We start from the raw sequence: 27,754 nt of genomic DNA, 5'->3' as shown, positions 1-27,754 counted from the left end.
TTATTAGCCTCCACAATACCCAGCTCTCCTACATGCTCTTCCTACGTACAGGCCACAGATAACACAGGTGCGAGTCAGCACCGCGCAGCAGCGCCGAAAAGGGCAGTGCGGACAGGCTTGCAAGAGAAAAGGAACCGGCGAAACGGCCATTGCCAGAGACCGTGGAAGCTATTTCAGACAAAGAGAATTTAGGGAGCTTAATATGTATTGTAACCCTATCCACATCGCTCGAAGTCTACCTCCAATAACAAACACATTAGCAGAGGCTGCTATCATTTTACATTCAATAAACTCCTATGTATGCATGTGTAGATGCTACTGTATTAAAAAGGCACATTTATTTCTTTATACATGTCTTTGCCAGCGTCCTAAATTTGGGTTCCAGGTGATCTAGAAACTCAAGGCCTTCTTCCTCCTGCCGGTCGCTGCAGCAGCCGACGGAGCCGGCCATGGACCCCTTTCCTTCATAGTTGTAGGAGCGGACGTAGTCTTCAGAATGCTTAAGCTCCTCATCTTGGCCGCACAGATACACTTTCTGTATTAAAAAAGAGCACATTTTATTCTTTTTTAAAAACACCTAATCATAGTAGCGTAAAAATAATGTCTTAGATTTACCTTTTACTGTTTAATATTTAATCAGAGTGTGTCCTCTAATGGATTCCTACATACAAAAAATGCACATGATTGGTCTATATTAAAGGTCATTCTTAAAATATAGCAAATATATAAATGCTCCCAGTGAAAACATTTATGAAAACTAAAGCTGCACATATATCACACAAACAATTCACTATTGCCCATTTGAGCATCAGATTTGTATACGTGAAATGGGTCTCTGTAGCTTGGCACTTTGGGGAAACCAATACTGACTATGATTCTTATTGTTTATACTCTATTAAATAGCTATAACAATGTAACATATTAAACTGGCTAATATTAACCTATGTTGATTACCTGAACATAAAACCAGAAACTAAAACCCCAAATAAAAGCTTAACAGTTTATCTGGCTGATGTTGACAGCCAGGATTTTATAACCACGCGAAGGATTCAACACACTGAAAAATGTTTATAATTTAGGGCCTGTACATTTCTCTCTAACAAATATTTCACTCTAGGTGATTTGCCTTGTAATTTTTAGGGAAGACGCTATCTGTCTTTTTATGCTTTCTAAACATGCCTACATATGCCACTCCTAAAGTTTTGTAAACCTTATTTTAAAAACTGAACTTTACAAAAATCATTTTTTCCTTTGGGTTTGGACTTGACATCCATATCTATAATAATTCAACATTAAAAAGGTAATGAATTCCAGGTATATGAAGAGTAAAACTTTTGGGCAATCCTGATTTATAAACAGTGTTTAACGTCCATGTAATATGAACCCGAAGACATGGGCACTTACTTCACCAAGCCGAGGCTGGGTAAAGCTGTGCCAGTCGGTGTAAGCGTATCTGCCGGTCTCTGTTACTCCCTGTCCTGTTCCCTTGACAGACTCCAGCGTCTGATGTCCACCTCCTTTGCCGGAATCCAGAGTGTAGCCTCCTTTGACCATCTCAAAGCTTTGCTGTGTTTTGACTCCCTGGCCACCAAGAGTGCCAAGAGACGTGCTTGTTTCACAAATGTTGGTTGTCTGCGTGGGGAGTCTAATATTTGCTTCCTGGAAAAAAAAAGTTAGAGTTATAAAACGAATGAATAAAATCAAAGCTAACAATTTGCTTTCATGTCTCTCCCACCATAGGCAAATCACTTCCTTGCTGTGCCTCTCAGTTCCCCATACATAAAACCGAGATAATAACACACCCATATTGTAGGTGTTACAGGTTGAATTGTGGTCCCCCCCAAATGTATATGTTGAAACCCTAACTCTTAATGCCTCAGAGTATGATTCTATTTGAAGATAGGCTTATTATAGGTGTAATTAGTTCAATTAAGATGAGGTCATACTCAATTAGGGTGAGGCCCTAATCCAAAAGGTGAAATTTGGAGACAGGCATGCACACAAGGAGAATGCCATTTGAAGATTTGCTTTATGCTCCCATAAGCTAAGGAACTGCCGGATGCTAGGGAGGCCCAAGACAGCCTCTTCTCTAACACCTGCAGGGGGAACATGTCCCTGCCAGCACCATGACCTCTAATTTCTAGTCAGAACTGTGAGTCCATAAATTTCTATTGTTTAAGTCACTCAGTTTGTGGTATTTTATTATGGCAGCCCTGGGAAACTAATACAATAGAATTATGAAGTTTAAATAAGTTAACACAGGCAGGGCACTTGGAGACCTGTTTGGCATAGTAAGTGCTCAATAAACAACTCTTATTATCAGCTGTTATCATTACATCCCCATACAAGGAAAAAAAAAAGTGAAATATGATTTACCATTACTTCTTCTCCAGGTCCTTCAGTATTTGATACAATTAAGTTTTGCTGGGCTACATCATCTGGAAAGCATTTCTTTACTGTTCTCTTAACAGTAACACAGAAACATGTAAACAGAGTACCTGAAAAATAAAAATATTTAGGTAAGTAGTATTATTTTTTCATACTGATATATATTAAATCATTTGAATCATATGATTATTTAAAAGTTTCTTCACAGAACTTAAAAAGATTTATTCCATAAATTGAGATACTTGGGTCATAAAATTAAAAACAGAATATTAACAAATATACTAGTATATAATTATCACTTTTTTAGTGAGATTGTATTATTAGGCTAAATAAGAAACCTCAGTAAATAGTAAGAAGGGTGAAGTGAGCATAGTTTATGAATAGTTTTCTTCTCAAGTCCAGAATTACCTTAAATGTTTCTCTTAGTTCCTCCTCACTGAGTTGAAGCTACTACTATTGGTATTTTAAATCCATACAGAGCATACTCAAGGGACTTAGAACCATAAAACAAAGAGCATTAGGCATAAATACAAACAGGAAAGGCAATTATATAAAATCAGTGACTGGTTTTGAAAGTGTACGTCACTAACATAGTGCTAAGGGGAACATCCAGTTTAACTCGAAACACGAATGATTGAATTGGGGCACAGTAAAGACTATGTGAAAAGTTTATAAATGCAGATAGGTTGTGCAGAGTCAAATAGATTATTCATTAAAAAAAGAAAGAAAGGGGGAGAGAGGTGGAAGAGAGGGAGGGAAGTGTGGGCAAAGATTTCCACTGCTTTTGGATCTCCAAAAAACAGTTTGCAGAATGCAAAATCTTAGCATTCTTTGCATGTATTGCTTTTCCTCAGTGGCTCACCATATGACCATTTCCCACTCATTGGAGTCGTCTTAAAATGCATGCTATATCACTTCATTAATAACACTGATAATTTCACTAATTCTTTTTGTGCATTCACTACTACATAAGCTTGGCCGATTGAGAGACTAATATTTTGTATGAGAGGGAATTTTAATATTAATTTTATCCAACCCCTTCATTTTACATATGGAAAAAACAGCTCAAAGAAGAGGAAATTATTTACCTGGTGTTTCATAGACAATTATTGGAAGAACTAAGGCTATACTTCTGAAAATTACTTTAATCTGCTCTTATTGACATGTTTCTTCTTCTATGACTCAGAACCCTAAATTATCTAGGACATGTAAGATTATAAATAGGGTACATTTAGCAAAGGCTATAAATGTCATTAATATAAAGAATTGGCATATATATTTTTTAAAGTAGAAAAAATTTTCAGCTAACACATTCTAGATAATTATACTTACATAGCAACAGTGCAGAACCCAACACCATGGCAAGAATTGCCCATTTTCCAAGTATTACATTTGGTAGCTTAGCATCTCTGTCACGCCCTTTAACAGACATTCTACAGTCAGATGGAGTTGTACAGTCACATACTCTGACTGACAATATGTGTTTTGCAGCAAGACCATGTCTATCTTTTATTGTGACTGGCACATCATAATAGTTATAATCAAGATGTTGTTTTGCACGAAGAATGGCAGTTCTACCTATGGGAGGGAAAAAGAAGACAGAGAATATGTATTAATATGACCTTTCAATAGCAATATTATTCTGACTTGTTATTCTTGGGGCGGGGAAAGGATAGGAGGCACAGAATTTAGCTTAGAAGAAAAATTCTAGTGGTTCATTTTTCTTTCTTAAAAATGAGACTGCTTATGCTTATATTAGGCTAATCTATACTTCACATGTTATTCAAATATTATATTAAGATAAATTTATATGTTTTTCTTAAAATATATTCAAAACAAGAGACTAAACTTCACAAATATATTATTGCTTTAAAAAGCAAGGTATTATTCTTCTGGTGGGGGGAGGGGTCGATAAAATAACTTCCTGAAATGAATATTCATTTATTATCATGAAGTTAAGTGAAAGTCAAGACCATCAGCCATCTTAAGTCTCTGTTGATTATAAGATTTAGCATAATTACACACCATCCTTTGTTCCTAAGGTCCAATGTTTGTTGACAGAATTATCCAGAATGAATTCAAAAGGCGGACCATTATCAGGCCCGTCTGCGTCCATAGGTGAGAGAATAGCAAAATCCTGAGCATGCTGACAAATCGTCACGTCTTTGTCAACTTGTGGTGAGTGATCATTGTTATCTTCCAAAAGAACAACTAAGGTTCCAGTGCAAGATCTGCCATCTAAGGAAAGTTAAAAATAAGACATATCTTCACTTAAAAATCTGTTTTCCACCATCTCTATGATACATACTTGACCGCTTTCTACTAAATTGAATTTCACATTTTCCAGATCACGTTCCTACAAGCACAAAATCATGACAGGTGCTTTTTAAAATGGGAAGGTATGAGATTAGGCACTATGTCACTAACAGGATAATCAGTCGAAAGTAAAATCGGTTTCTTACATCTGTCTGTATGAAGAGCTATATTCATGCTCAAAATACAGAGACTTTACATTTGGTCAGCAATCACTTCAGCCTCCTCTCCTGACCCTTTTCTTCACATATTCTTTGCTCAAACTTTGTGAAATTTGTCATCAAACCCACCAGGTGTGCTCCTCCTCATCTTTGCTTTAATACATTCTGTTGCCACCGCTGGGAATACTTCTCCTCTTTGCCTGACGAGGCCTAATTATCTTTAAGAATCCATTCAGGTATCACTCCCTCCCTGATGAAACTCGCGGTGACTTCCGCGGGTAACGGTGGCCTCTTCCCCTTTCATTTCTCACAAGACTTGGCCCCTCGGCTCACACACTGTCTGAGCCCTGTTCATCCTCAGAGCTAAGTCATTTTCATCTTCAGAGCCCTACTGAAATGTCTGGTATGTGTTAGCTAACTTGTAATTTAATACTGGCACGTTGCACAGAAAGCACTGAATATTTTTAGACTTTGTAAAAAAAAACTTAATTAAATAAACTGTAAACATAAATTTGCACCCCCACCCTAATTCAACGAATGTGTCCTGGAGAATGGGAACTCTTATCATTAGAGGGCCTGATGCTTCACACAGGTCTCAGTAAATATTTTTAAGTAAAATAGTGCCTATCATTTATGTTTAATAGATAAAGAAATTCAGAAAACATGTTCAAATATTACTGCTTGTGATAAGATAATAAACTACAATAAATACTAAGCTTTCAAAATTGAAATAAAACAATAATTGACAAAATTTCTTAAATTTTTTGTTTTAATGCTCGTCTAAATTTTGGAGCATTTATGGTAAATTTATCTTAAAGATTGCTATAAATCATACACAAATGAAATCCACTTTTTTTCGTTTTAGTTTGAAATGTCACTTAAGCCATACAATGTAGTATATTTCAGTGATTTTTTTTCCTGTTGAATAATTACAGTTAATTTATTAAAAGTGATTTTTAAATTAATTACAAAAGATAAATACTGTCTATACCTAGTTAAAAACCATTCTATGTGAACAAGCTTAAAAATATCTAGAAATAAAAGAGAGATATACCTCTTATAAGGAGAAATCCGCAATAGCATATAAACATTTTGAAACTGCCAGAAATTTGTAAATAAATACAAATACAAATAACAACGTCAAAATCAGCAAACTAACAAAGAAGTGAGTTATGGAAAAGGAACTTTTTTAAAGTGAAAAAATGTAGTTACGGACACTACAACCTGAGTCAACACGTGTGCTATGACTTAATTTTAAAAAATTTTAACAGAGAGCCCTTTCTCTCAATGGAGCAATAGAGAGAAGCCACACTTTAAAAGTCTAATAAGAAATAAGGCAACCACCCAAAAGCAAATCAAGACTCATTAAATCCTATAATTAACCAGCATTTATCACATAAATCTTGTTTTCTATCTCAGTCTCTGTTTTAAGCATATTGTTAAAGACAGAATGCTTGACATTGTTAAAATGATGTCAGTCAAAGTCAGAGGTGAAATAAAGTTTTAGAAGCCTTCTAAAACCTCAAAAGACTGATGGTAAGTTTTCAGCTTACTTCTGAAAAATAGAGCCAAAAAAAGTAAATCTTGATAATGGTTGCAGATTGTGATATGGTGATTGATTGAGTGAGTTCTGTTTGTCTACCTCTAAATCTTACTTTAAACTAAGCATACAAGCAAATGGCAAATATCAGTGAGAAAGGAACATCACAGTCTCTGGGACAGAAAGCACATCTTGGGTTAAGTATAATCTAAACTTACAACATGTCAACAATAGAGACTCTGAAGATCAAAGTCTCCCCATTACCACTTAAGTGTTTTCAGGAACCAGGATTTCACTGCATTATGAATTAGCCCACTCCTTGCACGGAACTCTTTAACTGTCTGAAAGTTTTCAGGTTCTTTCTTATCAAGCTGCACTATGGCTCCTAATCATTGTACACAATTTGTTCATGTCTTTATGGACTATACACACACAATGTTTATTTCTTCCACATGAAGGCACTTAAATATTTGTTACTTTAAGAAAATTGTTTTTACAGCTCAGCCAGTGTGTCTCCTGCTTGAGCATCGACCCATGAGCCTGGAGGTCACCTCTCAATTCCCATTCAGGGCACATGCCCAAGATTTGGGCTCGATCCCCAGTACAGGATGTGCAGGAGGCAGCCGACCAATGACTCATATTGATGTTTCTATCTCTCCTCCCTCTCCCTTCCTCTCTCTGAAATCAATAAAAATATATTTTAAAAAAGAAAAAGAAAATTGTTTTTAATTGCTAAATATAGCAAAACACTTAATAAACTTTAGAACTCAATTTTCTGTATTAAAACTAACTGTTCGAAGTGCCACTTATGCGCCTGAAATTGCAAAGCTCTCGATAGTGAAATTTACCACCTTGATCCTTGAGGATGCCGCCGTGACCTAGAGAGTCATTAGACTCACACAGAAGAATGACAAATACCAGTACATGCTTTAGGCACACATGCTGAAAACTCCACAAGATGCTTGGGAAAGGGACGGCTTAGCAAAGAAAAGGGGTCCCTTTGATTCAAGCTGGCCTCATCCGCACCCTGCCTCACCTGCCTCTTTCTCCCTTGCGTATCCACTCCCCTGCTTGATCATTCAGGGCACGGGACAATGAGGTTCTGGTCAATATCAAACAATCTTAGAAACAAAGCTTTGGGTCTGTTGACCAGAGACACAGAATTTCAGTGAAACTGTAGATAACATTTAGGCCTCAATTATGTTTCCCTCCAGACCCAGAAAAGCTGAACAACCCCACAGACCACATGCTTGCAAAACCAGATAAATCACCTCCATGGTTGACATCAGAACCAGGTGCAATTATCAACTACCCTACCCTGGCACCAACCAATCAGCAGAGACCACAACTCTAACCAGAACCCTAACTCCTTTGGTCACCATGACTAATGATTTTTTCCCCTATATAATCCATCCCCTAAAAGCCACTGGGGAGCCAGGTCTTAGAGCAGTTGCTCATTCGTGACTCTGGGCTTGGTGCCATTTCCTTAAATAAACCTTTACTTTCTTTGTTGCAGGCTCCTGTTCGAGTTGGACTGGGTGTTGAACCCCTTTAGTTCAGTAACACCTGCGATGATTAACACATTCCAGGGAAGGAGCGCTTAAAAGGTATAAGAGAAGAGCTAAACACTCACTAGTGGGAACAAGCACAGAAGCTGCAGAAGCTGCCAATGCCATTCCTTTGAAGAAGTTAAGGGACCTGAATTTTTAATAGAAGGAGCAGTGCTATGCTAGGAAGAGGGGTATAAAACAGTGCTTTCTAGAGTGGCAGCAGGGAAACCAGCCTGACTGACAGAAATGACTGACACAAGGAAGACCAGGAAATAAATTGGGTTTTTAAAAAGCTGGAAGAATACCTAGGTCATCATCCTGAAGTATTTATGAGCATCAAAACTAAATATTCATATGGAAATATAAGCAATTATTTATGTATTTGGCCCTTGAAAGTATATATTAATGGATTAAAGTTCAAATAAACAGAATCCTTCATGCTATTATGTGGTTTTCCATTAAAATGTATAACACCCTTATCTTTAATTCTTCTTGAGCCCACCCAGGTTATCCATGAGCCTGGGACATAGATTCATACATTTTATATTTGGTATTTCATCTCTTTGTGTTAGCACTAAAAGACAAAGTTAATATATTTTATTTCTGTTCTCCATATTTTCCATTGCTCCAAACAGTACTTCATTCACCAAGCTTCTGTGTGTCTGTGAAATCTCCTATTTTTATCTTTTAATCTGGGCAGCTCTTAACTGATTTACTTCTTACGATAGTCATGCTTTCTTTTATGGGGAAAGTTTTCATGCCATGGAACCTGTTATGAGAATATAATAATCCTTTAATTGATATCATGTGACTTTTTTTTTAATCTTCAGGCATGCTTAGAGAGAGGAGGGGAGAGAGAGAGGGAGAGAAATATTGATGTGAGAGAGAAACATCTATCAGTTGCCTTCCTTATGTGGCCCCCCCAGGGATTGAACCCAAAACCTAGGTATGTACCCTGACTGGGAATTGAACCATCAACCTTCCCAAGCACAAGACAACACTCAACCAACCGAACCACTCCAGCCAGGCAATATCACATGAGATTTTGACCTTGCCTTATGAATTCTAGTTTCCATTGTAACTTGCCTAGACAATCAACGTTTGTGGAATAAATGAGTAAATATAAATTATTATTTGCCCGGCCAGGCGTAGCTCAGCGGTTGAGCGTCGAACTAGGACCCAGGAGATTGAGGTTCGATTCCAGGTCAGGGCACATGCCTGGGTTGCAGGCTCGCAGCCGATCAATGACTCTCTCATCATTGATGTTTCTATCTCTCTCTCTCCCTCTCCCTTTCTCTCTCTGGAATCAATAAAGATATATTTTTTAAAAAATTATTATTTGACAGCATAATTGTGTTTTTGAGCCTTTCAGGTTTCACTTCTACTTATACAGGAGCAGCAATTCACTCAAGATTATAGAGCAATGACAACATTAATTCTGTTTCTCAGTTAATGGTTTCCCCATTCTTTGGTAGTTGTTTTTGTTTGTTTGTTTCTTTGTTTGTTTTCCCTATATTGAAAGAGCTATATTAAAAGTAGGTATGCCAGTCTCAGTCTATGGATGACCAATGTTATGCTAAACTGGCCACTATAGTTCTCATTATGATTGCAAGATGCTCTCAGGAAACTATGAAAAAACAAGTTTATTACTTGTTTTAAAAAACAAGAAGTTACATGGCACACCAGGGGCTACACAGCATGGTCACAGGGTGCAGTGGGGTGGGGATGAGGTCAGGTGGAGGGGGAGGAAAGCTCTCTCTAGGGCCCTGAGATCAGGATGGAGGAAACGGGTTTCACTGGCTCATTCCTTATTGGTGAATTTAAAACATAAGCACAGGAATTTAAAGAACAAGGAGTGGGGAAAGCAGCCTGTCCCTTTTCTATTCCTGTGGCTAGTAATACATTTATTTGAGACAGACATCTTTGAAGTGGATGCCTCAGCAATCAAACCTTAAGTCAGGTACTTGAATTACAAAAAGAAAATCTAATGGTCATCAAACACACCAATTATACAACAATGATATACGTTCAAAATGGTTTGCTGCCTGGAGTATATGTCCACAAGGGTTCTGAGAGATTACTTTAGGACATTTGAAAGCCATTTCTTCACAAGATAGGTTCTAGATTTAACCTTGGAAAAAGATTGCACACTACAGCAAAAGACTTGTTCAAGAGTCATTGCCTAGTCATTTCTTTAGGAAATAGGACAAAAGTTTTGGTCCCCATTAAGAGAGGCTCAAAACAAACCTACCTTGAACACAACTGTTTTAGGAAGTTCCAACACTTTCATCATGATCAACTCATAGTAATCTAAATCTATATTCCTGAAAAACAGTGGAGATCCTTGAGGATGCCACCATGCCCAAGGCAGAGACCAAGTAATATGGAACTTGAAACTTGGACTCCCACCCCCTACCTTTGTGTAATTGATGCACTGGAGCCTAAATTGGGTGGTCTCCAAAAAACAAAGCAATCATAATGCAAACATTTTTTGTATTAAATTTTGATCTGGAAATAAAAAAATGTCACCCCAAGATTTCCTTTAAAGTTTATTCTATATTTACATTTTATTTCTAGAAAATTGCACTCACCTGCATCGGTTGCAACCACGGAAACATTGTATTGATCATTTTTTACAAATTTTGATTCTCTATCTAGCACTTTTACAGTTCTTAAGTCACCAGTGTTTTCGTTAATTTCAAACCAGTTGTCCTCATCTCCTATCTTCTTATACCTAATTTTAAGAAAGCAAATGTAAATGTTCAAACCAAAAAATGGACATAATCTCGAAAATCTGTCATTTTGAAAAACACAGAGAACTTTCTTAAATTTGAAATCAATTTACATCACAATTAAAAATAAGGAACTTTTTGAAAAATACACTACCTTAAGCCTTCACCACTTCGTGTATCTGGATCCAATGCTTTGTATCCAAGGAGTTCTTGGCCAGCTGGGAGGCCATCTTTACTCTGAATGACTTTTACTGGTGGTTGGCATTCAGGGCCCTCATCACTGTCTTTAATTTTAACAGTGACAGTTGTAGTGCACATAGTAGGAGGTTGTGAGTTTGGTGCATTAGAGAATTGTGCTTCATTAACTACACCAATTTGCAAAATAACTTGGCGATTGACTTCATAGTTCAATGGCTGTTAAATAAACATACTTTGGTTAGTCAATATGTAACACTATATATGGAAGATTTATAACCATGATTCCAGGTTTTAGCACAAAAGGGAATATCATTTTTATGTATAAAATATTGCCAAAAGAAAATGTTAATGTAGTTAAAGACTAATAATTAGCTTCCTATAATGACAAACATGATCAAATGCAAAATTTTTGCTTTTAAAGTTTAACCAATTGTTCTTCTCACTTTACTTTGGAAAGGTCTTGCTTTCATTTTTTACATTACAAGTTTAAATATTAATAGGAATACAGAATAAATGTTCGACTAAATGCAAATAGATTACTATTTATTTCATTACTTATCAAATTGTATAACAGTGATAACCCAAACAGCAATAGTCCCTCCAAGCTAAGTGTATAAAATAGATTCCTAGCATATGAAATTTGGTTATAATGGAGCAGTTATCTGAGTATATGAATCAAAAGATATAATGATATTATTTAGTAGCACCTTTCAAAGCACATTATATTTGGTTAGCTTAGTTCCTAAACAAATATTTAGTTCTTAAACTAAATAATTAGAAAGAATCTAAAACAATAGTTAAATAGAGACTGAAATCCATCAAGATAACAACAAAAAAGGAAAACAAAAGAGAGGAACCTAGAAGTATCCTGAAAAAAAGATCATCAAAAGGAAAAGAGAAAGGGAAGGAATAGGCGATATAATAATTAAAGGACATATTCTAAAAATCTTATGAGGGAAGCACAATTCATGCATTAAGCTTCTAAGACAATACAGTCTCTAAGAAATTAATGAGGGAGGGATGTAACGGGTTAGTGAGGGCTATGGGCAGAAGGACTTAGAACAGAACCAGGTTCAGTTAAAGTAATCATCGTAGGTGCCAGTAATTGCCATTAAATTTTTGAAATCCTAAAGCACTGGCTACCTCAAATATAGAGGGAATAGCTGCTTTATATTTAGTGAATTGTCTTATAAAATACACTACAGAGAGACAAAAGTATTATATGACCATAGAGGGAACTGAAAAGTCAAGACGTTTGATTTCAAATAATGATTCTTCCATTTCTCTCTGTCTTCTGTTCTATAAAATAAGGGTTTTGGACAAGTGGGCATCTAAGAATGCTTCTAAGACTAATATCTTGTCACCAATTCAATATCTTTCTGCCTTGGTTTGTTTCATCTAAAGAACAATGAATTTTGCACCTGCCATGCTTTTTCTCTAAGAGAGAAAATCTCAGTGGGCTGGAGGCAGTAAGAGATTAACCAAAGAACTTACATGCATATGTGCATAACCCATGGACACAGACAATAGTGCGGTGAAGGCCTGGGGAGGGGGCAGGTGTGGAGTGGAGAGGGTCAATGGGCAAAAAAGGAGACATCTGTAATACTCTCAACAATAATGATATATTAAAAATAATAAAATAATAATAATAAAGTTTTGTAAACCAATGTAATCATTTCAACTTCGCATTGTAATTCTCTAGTCACGTGCACACAGAAATTTATACACATACATGTACATATATAAAAATGCTTATGTATCAGTTAAGTTAGAATTTTATATATCAATTAAGTTAGAGTTTTTTAAAGTATTGTTTGATTATTTTTTGTTTACCTTGACAACACACAAGACTGCTTCATTTGTATTTGGGTCTGTACTAATTTTGAAATTTCCATTTTCATTTCCATGTAGGATTTTGTATACAGCCTTTGAGTGAGCAGTATTTGGTAAATCCAGGTCATGTACTGCCATTCGTAAAATCTCAACATCAATTCTGTTTTCTTCTACTTCTGTAAAATACTAAAACAATTGTCCCTTGTTATTATAAATTTATAGCTTTAACAATATGACTTTCTCCTCTAAAACTTATATTTAAAGTAAAGAAAGCAAAGTAATATAAAAATGTGCAGTCATATATTGGGAAGAATTTACAAATTTAATGTATAGTTTACTTCCTTCCTCACTACTTTTTCAAATCTTACTTATCCTTGAAAGACTAACTTATGTCTTAACTTTCCAACTTTTCTGAGACAATTTATCTACTCATTTAAGCCCTCAGATTTGTCTCTATTCTGAATCTATAATATTTAGTCTATCACCTCATTTTAGACACAGCAAGCACTTAATAAATGCTTTATGTTAATATATTTAGCCTTCAATATTTATAGATAATTTAACCTATATTGATTTCTTATTACTACTCTATGACCTGTTATTATGTCAATTTTTAAAAAATTTACTTTTGATTCATTGGCAAACACTTTAAGGAAATAGTCTTTCTTTCTTCTTTCTTTCTTTCTTTCTTTCTTTCTTTCTTTCTTTCTTTCTTTCTTTCTTTCTCTCTCTCTTTCTTTCTTTCTTCTTTCTTTCTTTCTTCTTTCTTCTTTCTCTTTCAGAAATTAAGTCATAGTTCCCCCCACCTCCAAAAAATAAATAAGGTTATGGAAGCATATGATAATTAAAAGACTAAAAAATAGTAAATCAGAATCTTCTAGAGATGTAAGAGGAACTCAGAGAAGAATGACAACCTGATAGCCATTGGAGCATAACAGATCTTGAATCTAATCCCAGTTTTTCTCTCACTTGGTTTATAGGAATGAAATCATAAGCAAGTTACTTAACTGACCTTTCATTTCCTCATATGAAATATGGAATAAAACCTATTCTTACAAGTTATAGCAATTAGTGTAAAAAATTGTATGGATGGCCAATCACTGCAGGTTATCCCTTCTTTGACTTGTACTCTGATACAGATTAATGAAAAAATGAAGATCATTTTCTAAAATGACAAGAAAGAAGAACTATTTCCCGGCATTTTCTTCCTATCTATGCTTTTTGTTTTGTGTAGTTCCAAAGGGAAAGTTTGCTCATACATGACAAAGGAAGAGCCTGCATATAGATGGTGGTGGGCCAGCCTGTGCTACTGACTTCCCAGCAGAGCAAAGGATATGAAGCTAGTCTTTTTACATCTTAAGATGTTGAAGTATATAGAGCCAGACTCATACATAGAGAGCAAGCAGACAGCTCTGGTGTGTGTCTGAGGGGAGGAGGGTGCTGTTGGGGGTGATGGAAGGATTGAGCAAAAAAGGGAAAAAAGAGAGAGAAATCATGGATATGGATAACAGTGTGGTGATTGCGGGGGAGGGGGTGGGAGGTGGAAGAGGGCATAGAGGGGATAAATGGTGATAAAAAAATAAAATTTAAAAAAACAAGGCTGCCCAGCAGGGCATGGCTCAGAGGTTGAGCATCGACCTAGGATTCAGGCAATTGGGGTTCGATTCCCGGTCAGGGCACATGCCCAGGTTGCCGGCTCAATACCCAGTCGGGGTCGTGCAGGAGGCAGCCGATCAATGACTCTCTCATCATTGATGTTTCTATCTCGCTCTCCCTCTCCTTTCCTCTCTATGAAATCAATAAAAATATATTAAAAAAACAACAACAACAAAAAAAACAAGGCTATAGTACCAACTTCAAATAATTGCAATAAGACTTAGATAAGATTATAAGTGAGAAAGTGTTCTCTATTCTAAAGGACTACTCATCTAAGAGATGATGATTATTAATCTCCATATGATAGTCCTTGCCACAATATTAGTGAATTTATAGCCTTGAAGGTTGAGTTCTAAAGATCCACTGAAAGACCTACAACTTCTTCCTCTTGATTGTAGGTATAAATGAATCAACATATAGAGAACATCTGAGGACTTAAAAAAGTAATCTGGAATGGGATGGGTTTATGTCCACCTTTGAACTCTTACGTATCACTTACAGCAATATTAAACACATGCAATATTAAACACATTGGACAATTAAAAAAAAAAGATATTGAAGTATAAATAACAGCTCTTCTCCTTCATCCTATAAGAGGCATTTAAATGCAAGGAATCTGGTACCATGGCTTGGCATCCAAGAAAACACTAAATGCATGAACAGCTTCAAGGGCTAAGAAGCTTTCTTATGGCCAAGGGAGCAGTTATTTCCCTAGCATCCAGTAATAACTGGCACTTTAATGATTTTTACAGAAATCACATTCTTTTTGCCTATCTTATTTGTAAGTGGTAGTTATTAAAACCAAAATGTGTAATCTCACAGAGCTACCAAATTCCAAATTTGTTTTTTGAAGAGGTAAATGAACTTAGATAAACGAATACAGCAATATACTCACAGAAGTTTCTGTGAAATATGGTGAATTGTCATTTTCATCTTCGAGTGAAATAGTAATTGTTCCTGTATTAAACAAACCAAAATGTTGGCCTCCCATGTCTCGTACTTCCATTATTAACTGGTATGTATCACATTTCTGAAAAAAAAAAAAAAAAAAATGAGAAGAAACATTGATGAACATTTTTTTCCTCAAGAAACCAGCATAAATAAAAATAGAGCAAGAGATTGGTCAGTCAAGACAATGGGAAGCTGATGTGTCTAAGATGACATTTCAAAATTTGAAAGCTATTTTTTTTCTATTTCAGCATTTACACATTAAATCAAGCCAATGATCTCAAGTGAGACCTCATCTAATACCTTGTACCTTCCCAAATTCTCTGTACAAACAAAGGAAGTGTCCAAAGGAGCCCTAACCACAGCCTGTATGGAGGCATGCTTGAAGAGGTGGCCACAAGGGGCCCTACTGTAATTTCTCTGGTAGTTCATTATCAGTTTAAATATAGTTTAGTGATGGGAAGTTAATTAATCAGTTCATTACTTCTCTATCCAGTAAAAGTGAAGTTGTGGTGATGACACCTGTGTCTGGGTGTACGGAGAAATGCTTTGGATGATCTGGGATTTGCTGTAAGATTTTATATTTCAGACGTGTATGTAGAGTGTCAGGTTCATCGAGGTCTATGGCAGTCACTTTTCCCACTGAAGTTCCTGTTTAAATAAATCCGATATTGTCAACAATTTAAAATAACAATATTACAAACAAAAATAAAATCAAGGCATTGTTATAGCATATTCTCCCTGAAACCACAAGTATATCAATTTTATAGATAAGTAGAAGAGTATAAATGCTCTCCAAAACTCTAAACTTCCCTTGCTTAGAAATTTCAATTAAGTGATTACTGTGAATAACATGATTTGTATTCCACATATATTAGAACATTCACCACACCCTTGGAAACAGTGGTTCTCAAATTCTTCCTCTAAACCCACTACCCCAGTTCATATGCCACTTTTGGATGGGACCTTTTCTGTACATCTTGTTTCCTTTATAGTTCAACTTGATAATGTTAATTAGAGGAATAGTACAGCTTTGCATATGATAAAGATTTTACACTTTTATATTTTAATAAATGTGATGAATTATTAGTATATGCAAGTAATTATTAATAAATGTTAAACACAAACAATATGCATCAGTCTGAGTATCACTGGTCAAGCTTATGGCCCAGAAATCTGTGTACTGAATGTTGCTTTAACAAACCACTTGTTTTGGAAGAGCAATATTAAATGTACACACATAATGACAACAGGCTAAAGGAGCTAAGAATTAACAACAGTTCTTGCAGATTTTTAAAAAACTAGATAGTCTTGTTATGCCCTTGGTATAGCAATATCACAATTTTGGCTGCCCATAGCATCAAACAAGTTTAAATTATTTTTTCAGTTTGTCTTAAAAAGATGCCAAGTAAAACAACGTATATGTTGTTATAAGTCAGATTAGCCTTTCCAAGCTGTGATGTATCTCTGGGTCCTTGAAAATGTATTGAGACTTTATATTCAAATTATTCATTGCTTTATAATTACATCTGTGACACATAAGTACAAGGTCAAATTAGAAAACAGAAACAGCATTTGTCACACATTCATCGTCATTGTGGATTAATCTAACAAAGTTAGTAGCTTTATGTATTAGCTACCTTCTATATGTGTATAGGAAAATGAGCAGAAAAGGGTTTGCATTTGAAGAGTATATGACCTTATAAGACTACAAAGTTTTATGTGGAATATCCTTGAAAGTCAAGCATTTAAACATGTTTAGCATAACTGTGCTTAAAACATTAATGAGTACTTCAATTGAAGCAAAAATCTAGTGTTTTCCTAAAATGTGAACTTACCAGTTCTGCAATTTTCAGGCACAGTAAAGATAGTCACTTTGTTCTCAAAATATGGGGCATTATCATTGTCATCTTCAACTTTGAATAATAGGGGGAGTGGGTACTCTGGTGCATAACCATCTGCGGTCGTTGCATAGGCATATAGCTGAAAGGCAGACAAACACCATCAGCTGATTCTTAAATAACAAGTCATGCGCAAATTAAACCTACCAGTTGGGGGAAGACATAATGTTTAAAAGGTATAGGCGACTAAGAACTTATGCAATGGAGAGACAGCACACCAGCGCAGTCCATGCCCGCCCTATGGCTTTAATCTTCTTTCAGCATTCTCATTCTCCCCCCACGTACCATGAACTCCAGCTGAATGAGGCTCTTCCACTCCCTGAGTTAACTGCATGCTGTTCTGCGTGTTAGAATGCATGTAGACTTCCCCCAGTTATGCTAGTAACAAGTACTTTGTAAGTTTATAAAAAATACAATTATATTTACTTGCAGTTGATGTATCAATTATCTCTGGGCGATACAATTATTGTTTTTCTCTTTTTACCTGCATTTTCTTATTGTTCTACCAAAAACATGCATTTCATGTGTAATAAAATGCTAATAAATACATATACATAGTCCAAATTCCATCTCAAAATGATGTATCTTGACCTCAAATGCCAGGATTTAATACCCTTTCCCTTTAACCACCATAAAATTATTTCTGTGGTCTTCTTACGTGGTTTGTGCATGCTTAAGTGTTCAATGAATGGTTGTTGAGTTAAACAGATTTTCTTCACTGATAGGACCAACTAAACCTGCCCAAAGTGAAATCTGTATTAACTCAGTTCTTCCCCACACAACTAGCTCTTCCTGATTTCCCTACCGTAACCATCTTCTAAAATGAACCAGAATTAAAATTCCAGGTATCTAACTCCTCCTTCTCTTTCATTAGCCTTTTGAGTCAGTTGCCAAGTTCAAGCATTTATGGCATTTCTATGTCTCTATCATCTATCTTCCCTTTTGTATTCTCAATGCCATCATCCTCATGTGACTCCAAATGTATCCTACCAACTTTCATGTTATGTTCTACCAACATGTTGTCCTATCAACTTTCCTGCAATTGTTCTAACTGGCCTTCTCGACTCTAGGTAGAACTCAGGAGTCAGGTTCATTTCCATAAAGCACAACCTTAGTCATGACTTTCTTTAACCACACTATTCAGTAATCTGCCTATCTTCAACCAAAGTAACAATAAAACTCTCACTATTGTGTTAAAAGGCAACGTTTCATCTTCACTGTTCATGCTAAGATGGTGGAGGAGGAATTTCCACTTCAGTCTCTAGGATGGGAAGTTTTGAAATAGCCATCCATGCTCTCTCTGTCCCCTTTGTCACTTTATTTTGAGTAATAAAATTTATACTTTGATTTCCATCAGTCTGGTCCCTATATCTTATTTCTCAATAAATTCCGAACTCAGGAGTATAATACAGGAGTGTATTATCACCACTTCACCACCACCATCATCATCATCACCATCGCATCCAGATGCCATGCTATTCAACCTCTCTCCCTCTCCCCTCATATTTGATGTGATTTTTTTTTTCTTTAAACTGCTGCCATTTTGAGGTTTGTGGCTAGAAAAAGATGGGAAATCATTTTATGTCTCGATTAGACTACAGTTGTTCTCAGGGGTAAAGCCTGAGTCTTTCCGATATTTGTGTGTCAAAAGCATCTAACACAGACCCTTACATTGGGTAATTCTTAAATAAATAGCTCTTTGTATTCAATTCCACTCATCTTTGCCTTTTAAGAAGGCAAACTACCCCTTAAGTTTGCCATCTATAAAAAATGTCATAAACCTTCTATAGAATCACTTATAGTGAATTCTTCTATCTCATCACATTGGCATTACATATTTCCATATCTAACCTGAGCTAAGCCCATTCTGCTATAATTTACACAATTTTTGCTAGTTTTTCTCTTCAGTGAAAATCATCATCTGCTTCCCACCATACAATCACTTGCAGTTTTAAATAATAATATTCCCTGATATTTAACTAAAAGTAAATATTATTTCATATTCCACTGATTCAGATGTGGTGATTTTGTTTTTGGTACTATTTCAGATACTGGTTTTACTTCTTGCTGTAAATGAGCTTAATATCTACAAAATAAATCACAATTGAAATCTTTATTGTAAAGATAATTTAAACTAGAAATGTAGCTAAACTTTAAAGCATAGTCTAGCTTCCTAGGAAAATCCACCGATGTTCACATAACAGAGGAAGAAATTATAAATATTTTTTAATTTAGTCATTAAATCAACAGTTTCAAAAAAACTTAAAAGTAATAGTTTAACAGTCTAGTTCCCACTTTATTCCTTTGTCCTTTAAAAGATGTCAAAAATAGCAAACCTCTCCCTGTTCTCTCTGGCAATGATCCCAATAAGTCAAGAGAGCAGATTTACCAGTGAGAAGCAGCTGAAGACCACAAAACCCATTAACATAATAACATCCATAAACAGGATGATATCAGCACAATAAGAAAATAGGGAGAGATTAACCAAAGAATTTATATGCATATATGTATAACCCATGGACACAGACAATAGTGTGGTAAAGGCCTGGGGAGGGGGCTGGGTGCAGGGTAGAAGGGGTCCATGGGGGAAAAAAGGGGGACATCTGTAATTATTTCAACAATAAAGATAAATCTTTTAAAAAGAAAGAGTAGGAAGCTTTTCAGTATCTTATCTGGTGCCCTGACACTGTTAGGCCAGGGTCCTTAGCATGAATTTTAAGGTCCTTCATGTAAGGACCTTATTCCACACTCTTCCTCAGCTTCAAACAACATCTAGCCAGGGTTTGTTGCTGTTCTTGTTGATTTCTTTTTAACAAATGTGTCTTTCTATCGCTGATACTTCTGCTTATAACACTTAGTTACCTCCTTCTTCCCATCCCATCAACTTCTTTCATGGCCATATTTATGTAGCCACCAATTCCTACTCACCTTTCAGATGTTTGCTAAGATTTTACTTTCTGGACTGCCCAAGTATGAGATAAGTTTCCCTTTTATGTGCTCCTTTAACAAAGAATTTCTTTACTACACTCTCTTATAATTCAAAATACCAACTGCTTAATAGTTTCTTTTACATCACCCCAAAATTCATTGTGATTTTCTCTTGTAAGTGAGATTAGACATTAGAACACTAAGGAGTAATGTGAAGCGGAAACAGGAAAAAAAAAAAGATTTAATTTTTCAGAAAATTTTGAATTTTTCTTTGGGTAAGATTAGATAGAATAAAATGAATTGGTAAGCTTATTGTGGATTACTAAGGAAATAAAGTGATACTCAAGATTCTTGTTGCTGAAGGCAGGCAGAGTGAAAGGAAGAAAAGCACAATGCTACCCAAGAGGCGAAAGCAGCATATCTCAATGTTAGGCTACACTTTCACTTGACTGGGCCCCACCTCAGAATGATTAAATCAGAATTTCTGGGGATAGACCAGAGCATCAGTAAATTTTAAAAAGTGCTCATGCCATTTATAAAGTACAGGCAGGCTTGAGAATACTTGAACTATGATATCGCAGAGAACTTTGAACTCAATAAAATTTATTGTTCTAGGATTCTACAGATCAGAACCTGTCCTTTAAAATTCTGTCATTGTATTTTCTATAGTTCTCCCCCACTTTTCTTCCCTTATGATATCTATTGTCTTTTTTCATCAATGCCATCAATAGAAATTTGAAGTTTATATTATTCATTAACAATATTTAAAATATGAAATCAAATCATTGATTCTTCTGATACATAAACAACTCTGTAAATATTGAACCAGTAATAAACAACATAATTCTGAATAGGTAATCCAATAATCTTACCGGAAACTCTTGATATTGCTCACGATCTATGCTTCGTGTACAAAAAATATCCCCAGAGTCTTTATTTATGAAGAACAAATTGAAGGGCTCTTTGTCCACTCCTGGTCCACTTATGGAGTAAAAGATAGTGTAGTTCTGTGCAGCATCAGATTGAACCTATAACAATAAGTGACAATTTAGGATAAAAAAAAAATCTTCAACCTAACATCTTGTGATGGTTTATCACTTGCTTTTGTTTCTACTAACCTATTCTTTCTTTCCTCTGTTTATCTACCCAGTATGTCCTATATTTTTAAAATTCTTATTCATATTCTGAATGTGCAAAGCCACAAACTCTATCACTTATTTGATGCCAAATTCTTTTGTGTTATCTGCATATTTATGGAAAATTTATGGAGTTAATTATACACTTACAATTCTTATTCACTTGTTCTTATTCCAATATAAATTATAGTAATAGTGTCAGTAATTTTTAATTATTTGGAATGAAAATCTTTGTGATTAAAAAAAGTCAAAATAATGCAACTTTCCTCCCACAATTAATTCTTCAATAATTTCAAAGCTGGCCTATGTTTACACTGCAGCTATGTGGCAGTGACACCACCTTTTTGGTAAACAGAAATATTGGACTATTTTTGGTGAAGATATGTGATAAATGGAGAGTTAAATTATGCAAAATCTGTAAGCATGTCCTCTGTTCATGAATGCTAAAGTCTGGTAAGGTATTTAGGACAATCTGGGTATAGATGTAAGAATATCAGAAACTCAAAATATGGAACATTTTCTAAGTATTAAATACAGTTTCTGGAGGAAAGTAACAAATTACACTGACTCACTTCTAAAGGACCCTGTTTTTGGAGAATAGATGATCCTTATCAGTACCAATAAGTTAAAGCCCTGATTCAAAATACTGTGCAGCTAAAATGGAAGATTTAAAAACAAAAAAACAAAACAAAAAGAACACACCCCACCCTCTAACATAAAATTAAACAAGATAAAATGTACCTGCTGAACATGTTGTGGAAATGGACCTAATGAATTCTCCATCAGTGAACATGGAATAGGAGCCCATCGTCTCTTGCTACGCTTGAGGACTGTGTCTTTGGCATGTCTCTTTTTAAGAACCTGCATTTGATGAGAAAGAAAGAAATATAGTATTGCTTATCATTCTAGGAACTGTGACTTTTGCATATATATCAACATGAAAATAAGTAAGGGTATACATAACAATATCATGGATAACCAACCCCAGGCTATTTCTGTTTTTATTATTTTATTAATAAGATAAACACACATATACACACATACAAGTAAGAACCAGTTTCACCTAATTCCTGATTTAATCAATTAAGTAATCAGAACTGTGGAAGGTATTGGTAAAGAGGCCATCTTGAGAAGTATACACTCCTTAAAATTAGATAATTTATTAACAAATATTTAAGAATTTATTTTATTCCATTAAAAGTGGTACAACCAAATTTTTAGAAAATACTAGCTGCATTGAAAAGCATTTGGATACCTATATAAAGCTACAGGTCAGCATTCCTTCAAGTATGTTTTATTTTACATGATATGGAGACTTCTTACAATTCAGACATAAAACAATGTTTTGAAAACTTGAGGCATATTTTAAATTTGATGAAGAGGAGTTCCTGTAATCAAAAGGAATTTAGATGGGAAAGTCTCATAAATCTAATCACTTATTAATAACTGATTTTTATAAGACCGAATTCATGTGTAGAGTGGGCTTAAAGTGAGATTTGTGTGAATTCCAGTAACCTTCTCCGTTCCCTCTCCTTGATTGTACCACTCACTGCAAGAAAGTGAGTCTAGAGTCAGAACATTCAAACCAGTCCTGTGGATTGGCCATTACCCCATTTTCTGAAGAGAAGGACCCCATGGGATTTTCAGTTAAGATGGGAGAGTACACTTTAGACAATCTCTACACCTCTTTAAAGAAAGATCTCTCACCCCCACAGTCAGTTGGGAGAGAGCATTGAGGGTGGAGTGCCACACCTCCAGCCTGAATCAGTTTCCACTTAGACCCACCCCTGTCTTGTTCTACAGGTTGGTTGTTCTTGTTGCCACACCTCAAAGCACAGTCTGAAACCTTTGGTATTCTGACTTTGCTCCCTGGCTACAGAGTTGTTCATTTTTATACCATTTTGTAAATAGCTCTGCCACTCCTTAAAACTGTCTAGTATTCACATGTGAGAATTATCAGTGGAACAGACAAATATGTGAGCATTAAAGAACAATGACTTTAACATGGAAAGAAGTCTATGAAATGAATGACTCACATAAGCAGATTAATATGGCCAAATATTTGCCTAATATACCTTCTTTCCTCTTGCTTCCAGTACAATTTCTATCTCTTTCTGTTCCTGCTTCTGACTGTCTGAAAGTAAAATGGAAAAACTCTTCTTCTGAGAAGACAAAATGAGGTCATGTGTTGTGTAAATGGAGCCATCTTCTAGAATTCTGAAGTCAGGATCACTTGACAGGATTAGGCTCGCCGACTGGAGACACTCCTTCACGTTCACTGCAGGGAAGAAAAATCGCAGTAATTTGTAAGATGAAACAGGGATAGAACAAGTTTTACAGGAATAACAACTGCAAGTTAGTGCATGAGAAGCAGAAAGTTACACTTGGAATTTGTTGAGTACCTGCCATTCTGAGACTGAGGGGCCATGAGAATTAAATAATTAAATCAATGAAGTCACAGTTTCCACCACTTTCATCATAAATTAATTTATAAATAGACATAAAATATTTTATTAGTGTCACTGGATTTATTGTTTCCTTTTTTACTTATGGATTTGTGTATACATACTAAAATTTGTTTCATATTATAGGTGGTATAACTATGCCATTGGTAGATTCTGAACATGTTTGCAATAATTTTTGATAGTTAAATTTTGCAAAAAATAAAAAATAAAAAAACTGGTCTGTACTTATATTTCTCAGTAATATTGCAAATAATCATTTTGAGGTTTAATAAGCTCAATACTTAGTATACATTGTGCTTGTTATAAAAATATTTCTTTTACAGATTTATATTTAATACATTTAGCATATTTACTGTATCTTTAGAGTATAGACTGCATATCTTTGAAGTGTCCTAAAAAGATATAAAGGATTAATTTAAAGCACTGGTCCAAGCAATCTCTACTTGGAAAGGGTACCATTTTTGTACTCAAAGTGTATTTTCTAAATGTAAACTTAAGACAATGAAAAACCTTAATGGAAGGAATGTTATCTTTGAACTCAGAACAATCATCCTATGCTTCAGGTATGGCTGTGATAGTAAGACTAGTTGAAATTTTATTTGACTTTCACAAACTATTCTGTGATATAGATCACATAAATTCTTGCTGGGTATTGGTTCATTGTAATCAACCTCAAGCACAAATTTTTTTCTGAGGCCTTTAAGTTTCGACACATCTGTTTTATATGTAATCAATGAAATAATCTTGGTTTTGGAACTTTAGAAGCAGGTTAAGCAACATGAACTAAAATATGTTTCTGGTTTTTGTGTCTTGCTTTGTTGAACTAAACTAAGGTAATTTAGCTCTGTGATATTTACTAATTTTTCTGGCTTGAAAAGTATACAATGAACTTGGCACTTTAGATGTTTCTAACCACTATCAAAAATCAAGTAGTTCATCTTTCGTTTTATGTCAATTCTATGCCAGGTAGCTACTATATGGCTTTTATCCCAAACTTTACAAGAGCAGCCTGAAGCTATATATAGCAGTTAAAACTATGAGATTCTTAATACTGTTTCTCACCTTTGCCTACAAGTGTTTCAGCCTGAAGATGAGAAGGAACTTGAAGAGAAATTTTCTGACAAGCATCGCAAAGCAATATTAAAACCTCAAAAGAAAGAAAAAAAATCAGAAATTATACTCAATTACAAACTTTCACATTACAGTTTTGTCTTATTGATAAAAAATATTGTCAATTTCAGCAACAAATAAATCTTCTATCCTTCCTTTTTTATATTCATTTTAAAAGGAAACAGCAAAGAAAGTGGCTTTAGCGGTACCACAGTCATTTAGTATTAATGAAAAAATTAAAGAGAATAGTAGTTCTTAAAACCTAAATCATATTGTATAATTTAAAGAAAATGTGTTACAAACCATTGATTTTATATAGAAGTTATCATCTCTAAGGTCATTCATAAGTGTCATTCTGATTTTTTAGGATAAAAAAGTACTTAATTCTGGAATATAATAATCACATATTTGTACACAACATTTTTACAAACCCCCAAAATTTGAGGGTATAGTTGATTAAGTGAAAATATTTGAAAACATTTTAATCTCTTAAAGAACAATGCCCACAAATATTCACTGATACCACATCACTTCTTGGATTTGCTGGGCATAAACATGGAAGTCTAAATAATATCATTCACAAAACTAATCTCATTATATATATATATATATATATATATATATATATATATATATATATATAAATACATATACATATATATATATATGTATGTATATTTCGAAACATAGAGAGTACCTTCAACAGGGTAAAGATTTCTAATTAAATTCAAGACACAACTATTGTCTTATAAAGCTCAGTAGTTCAAGGAAAGAAGGTTTATTTGCAACGGCATCACTACAAACATGAATAATATGTTGTACTGTGACGTTAGGACAGCTACAATGTCACCAAGGTGATAAGAATTTTTCAATTTCTTTAGGATCTTTTGGGACCACTGCTGTATATGTGCAATTTAAAAAATCATATTTGTCTTCAGTTTTAATTTAGATAACCACTTTTTAAAACATAAGACATTTTCATTTATTTGACTTTTTAATATTCGTATTCCTAATGTGAAGGAATGAACTAAATTATATCTAAAAACCTTTCTGAGCATAAAGAATTCTATTACTAAAGATCTAACTATGTAATGTGGGAAGAGCATTTTGTAATTAGAAATATATACATAATATGTATACATATACAAATATACACATACAAATACGTAGAAACACACACATATATGTATATACACATTATTCTCATAAGATATATCCACATTCCCATTCCTACATCCATCTTCTTTTCTTCTTTCCTTCCTGCCCAGGACCCCCACTTTATTGGTTCTGTTTTTGCCAGCAGAACCAATGGAAGTCTCCAGAAGTACTAGTCCAAGTCTTCAGGCTAAATTAGCAGCTTAGTGATTTAGAGGGAGGTGGAGTCAGACACCTTTTTGCTCATTATGTGGATGAAGGATAGATGGGCAACAGATGAACCAAAAGATGCTGGACAGACCAGAGATCAAAAGCAAAAGAAATCTGGGTGAATCCTGGGAAAGCATTCCCCACCTTTTACCTAACACTAACTCAAGTAGGTCTCTCTCTGAGTTTTATAACCCCCAAGGCAGTTACAGGATGGGAACAAAACCAGCAATCTCACATAATGTATTATTTACATGGAGAAAATATACATCACCATACAACAAAATCTTTAAATTTTGAAAATATAATTTGAAATGAAAATATTTTGCTGAAATAAAAAAAGAAGAAAATTCAGTACTCAGAAATGCCAGATATGTGGGACAACTCCCCTCTACCCCCTCCCCACCAAAAGAAAAATTAGCTCCGAAGTACACAGTTATAAAGCTATTAAAAACCTAAGTGGGCCCTGGCCAGTGTGGCTCAGCTGGTTGAGCAGCGTCCCATGCACTGAAAGGCTGCTGGCTTGATTCCTGGTCAGGGCACATGCCCAGGTGGCCGGCTTGATCCCCAGTAGGGGGCTTGCAGGAGGCAGCTGATCGATGTTTCTCTCTCATTGTTTCTCTCTCATTGATGTTTCTCTCTCTCTCTTCTACTCTCTCTCAAATCAATAAAAACATATTTAAAAACAAAAAGAAACTAAGTGGAAGTCAAGTTAACGCTATTTTTCAATGACTGTTACGTTCTTTTAATTTTTTTTTTCAAGTAAAACCCTTTGCTTTAAGAGCTCCACCCTTCTCTGAGCTCTTCCTAAGTAAAATTAAGAAAGTCTTGGATAATTCGCATCTCTACCCAGAATCCTTTTCACCTTCTTGCAGCATAATGGAACTAAGCATGTTAAATAACTACAGCTTATTTAATGACTAGCAGCAAAAGCAAACCTCAGAACCTTCTGGGCCAAATGCCTGAGGAATGAATTCATTCCATTACTCCTTACAAAAGCACCACAGCAAGACTGAGCAGGGGATTCCCTTAAAAAACTAAGAATCTGGCCATGGGCACTGAAGAGTAAGAGAAACACCTGTCATCCCGAGTCCCAAGTCTTTCAGCTCTTTTTGGGTTTATCTCAGACATGTCCCTCCCCCCCTGAGTTTATCTTCTTTGCCTTCCCACCCCCTCCCCTACTCTCTTTCAAGCCCAAACTGGAGGGAGGAAGCGCATGGCAACTTGCTTGAATTCCTTAATCCTTTGGTTGTTACTCACCAGGAAAAAGAAGAGGAGCTGCTTACAGAAGAGGCTCCCTGGGGCAGCAGAGGCCACAGCCATCAGAAGCGGTCCCAAGGGTCAAGGCTGGTGACTGGATAACAGGGCAGCTGGGGAGGCACAAGGCAGCTAAGCAGCTTCCCAGTGGCTGGCACCGTGCAGGGTATCCTGCTGCCACACTGGCACGGATCAGCTTGGTTTGGAGAAGAGTCAGAAGTCGTGATGAATGACAAGAGGAGGAGCAGAACTGCTTTCCTCCTATTCCTGAGCCAG

General features: G+C 35.4%; 1 protein-coding gene across 1 annotated transcript; it reads right to left on the bottom strand.

The window, feature by feature from the left end:
- Positions 1-337: 337 nt before the first annotated feature.
- DSC1 (desmocollin 1) lies at positions 338-27,544 on the bottom strand (the record flags this gene model as incomplete). Its single annotated transcript, XM_081150368.1, has 16 exons — positions 338-535; positions 1,405-1,659; positions 2,377-2,498; positions 3,721-3,962; positions 4,410-4,626; positions 10,544-10,686; positions 10,839-11,098; positions 12,716-12,901; positions 15,267-15,401; positions 15,804-15,970; positions 17,158-17,302; positions 21,021-21,176; positions 22,026-22,145; positions 23,360-23,562; positions 24,812-24,896; positions 27,482-27,544. The coding sequence occupies 16 exons, from the start codon at positions 27,542-27,544 to the stop codon at positions 338-340; spliced, it is 2,697 nt and encodes an 898-aa protein (XP_081006494.1).
- Between the last annotated feature and the right edge of the window lie 210 nt (positions 27,545-27,754).

The sequence above is a fragment of the Miniopterus schreibersii genome, assembly GCF_964146895.1.
Source record: "Miniopterus schreibersii genome assembly, chromosome: 10".
In the NCBI taxonomy this organism is placed as follows: domain Eukaryota; kingdom Metazoa; phylum Chordata; class Mammalia; order Chiroptera; family Miniopteridae; genus Miniopterus; species Miniopterus schreibersii.
The sequence above is the reverse complement of the archived record's forward strand: the minus strand, read 5'-3'. Positions and strand labels throughout refer to the sequence as shown.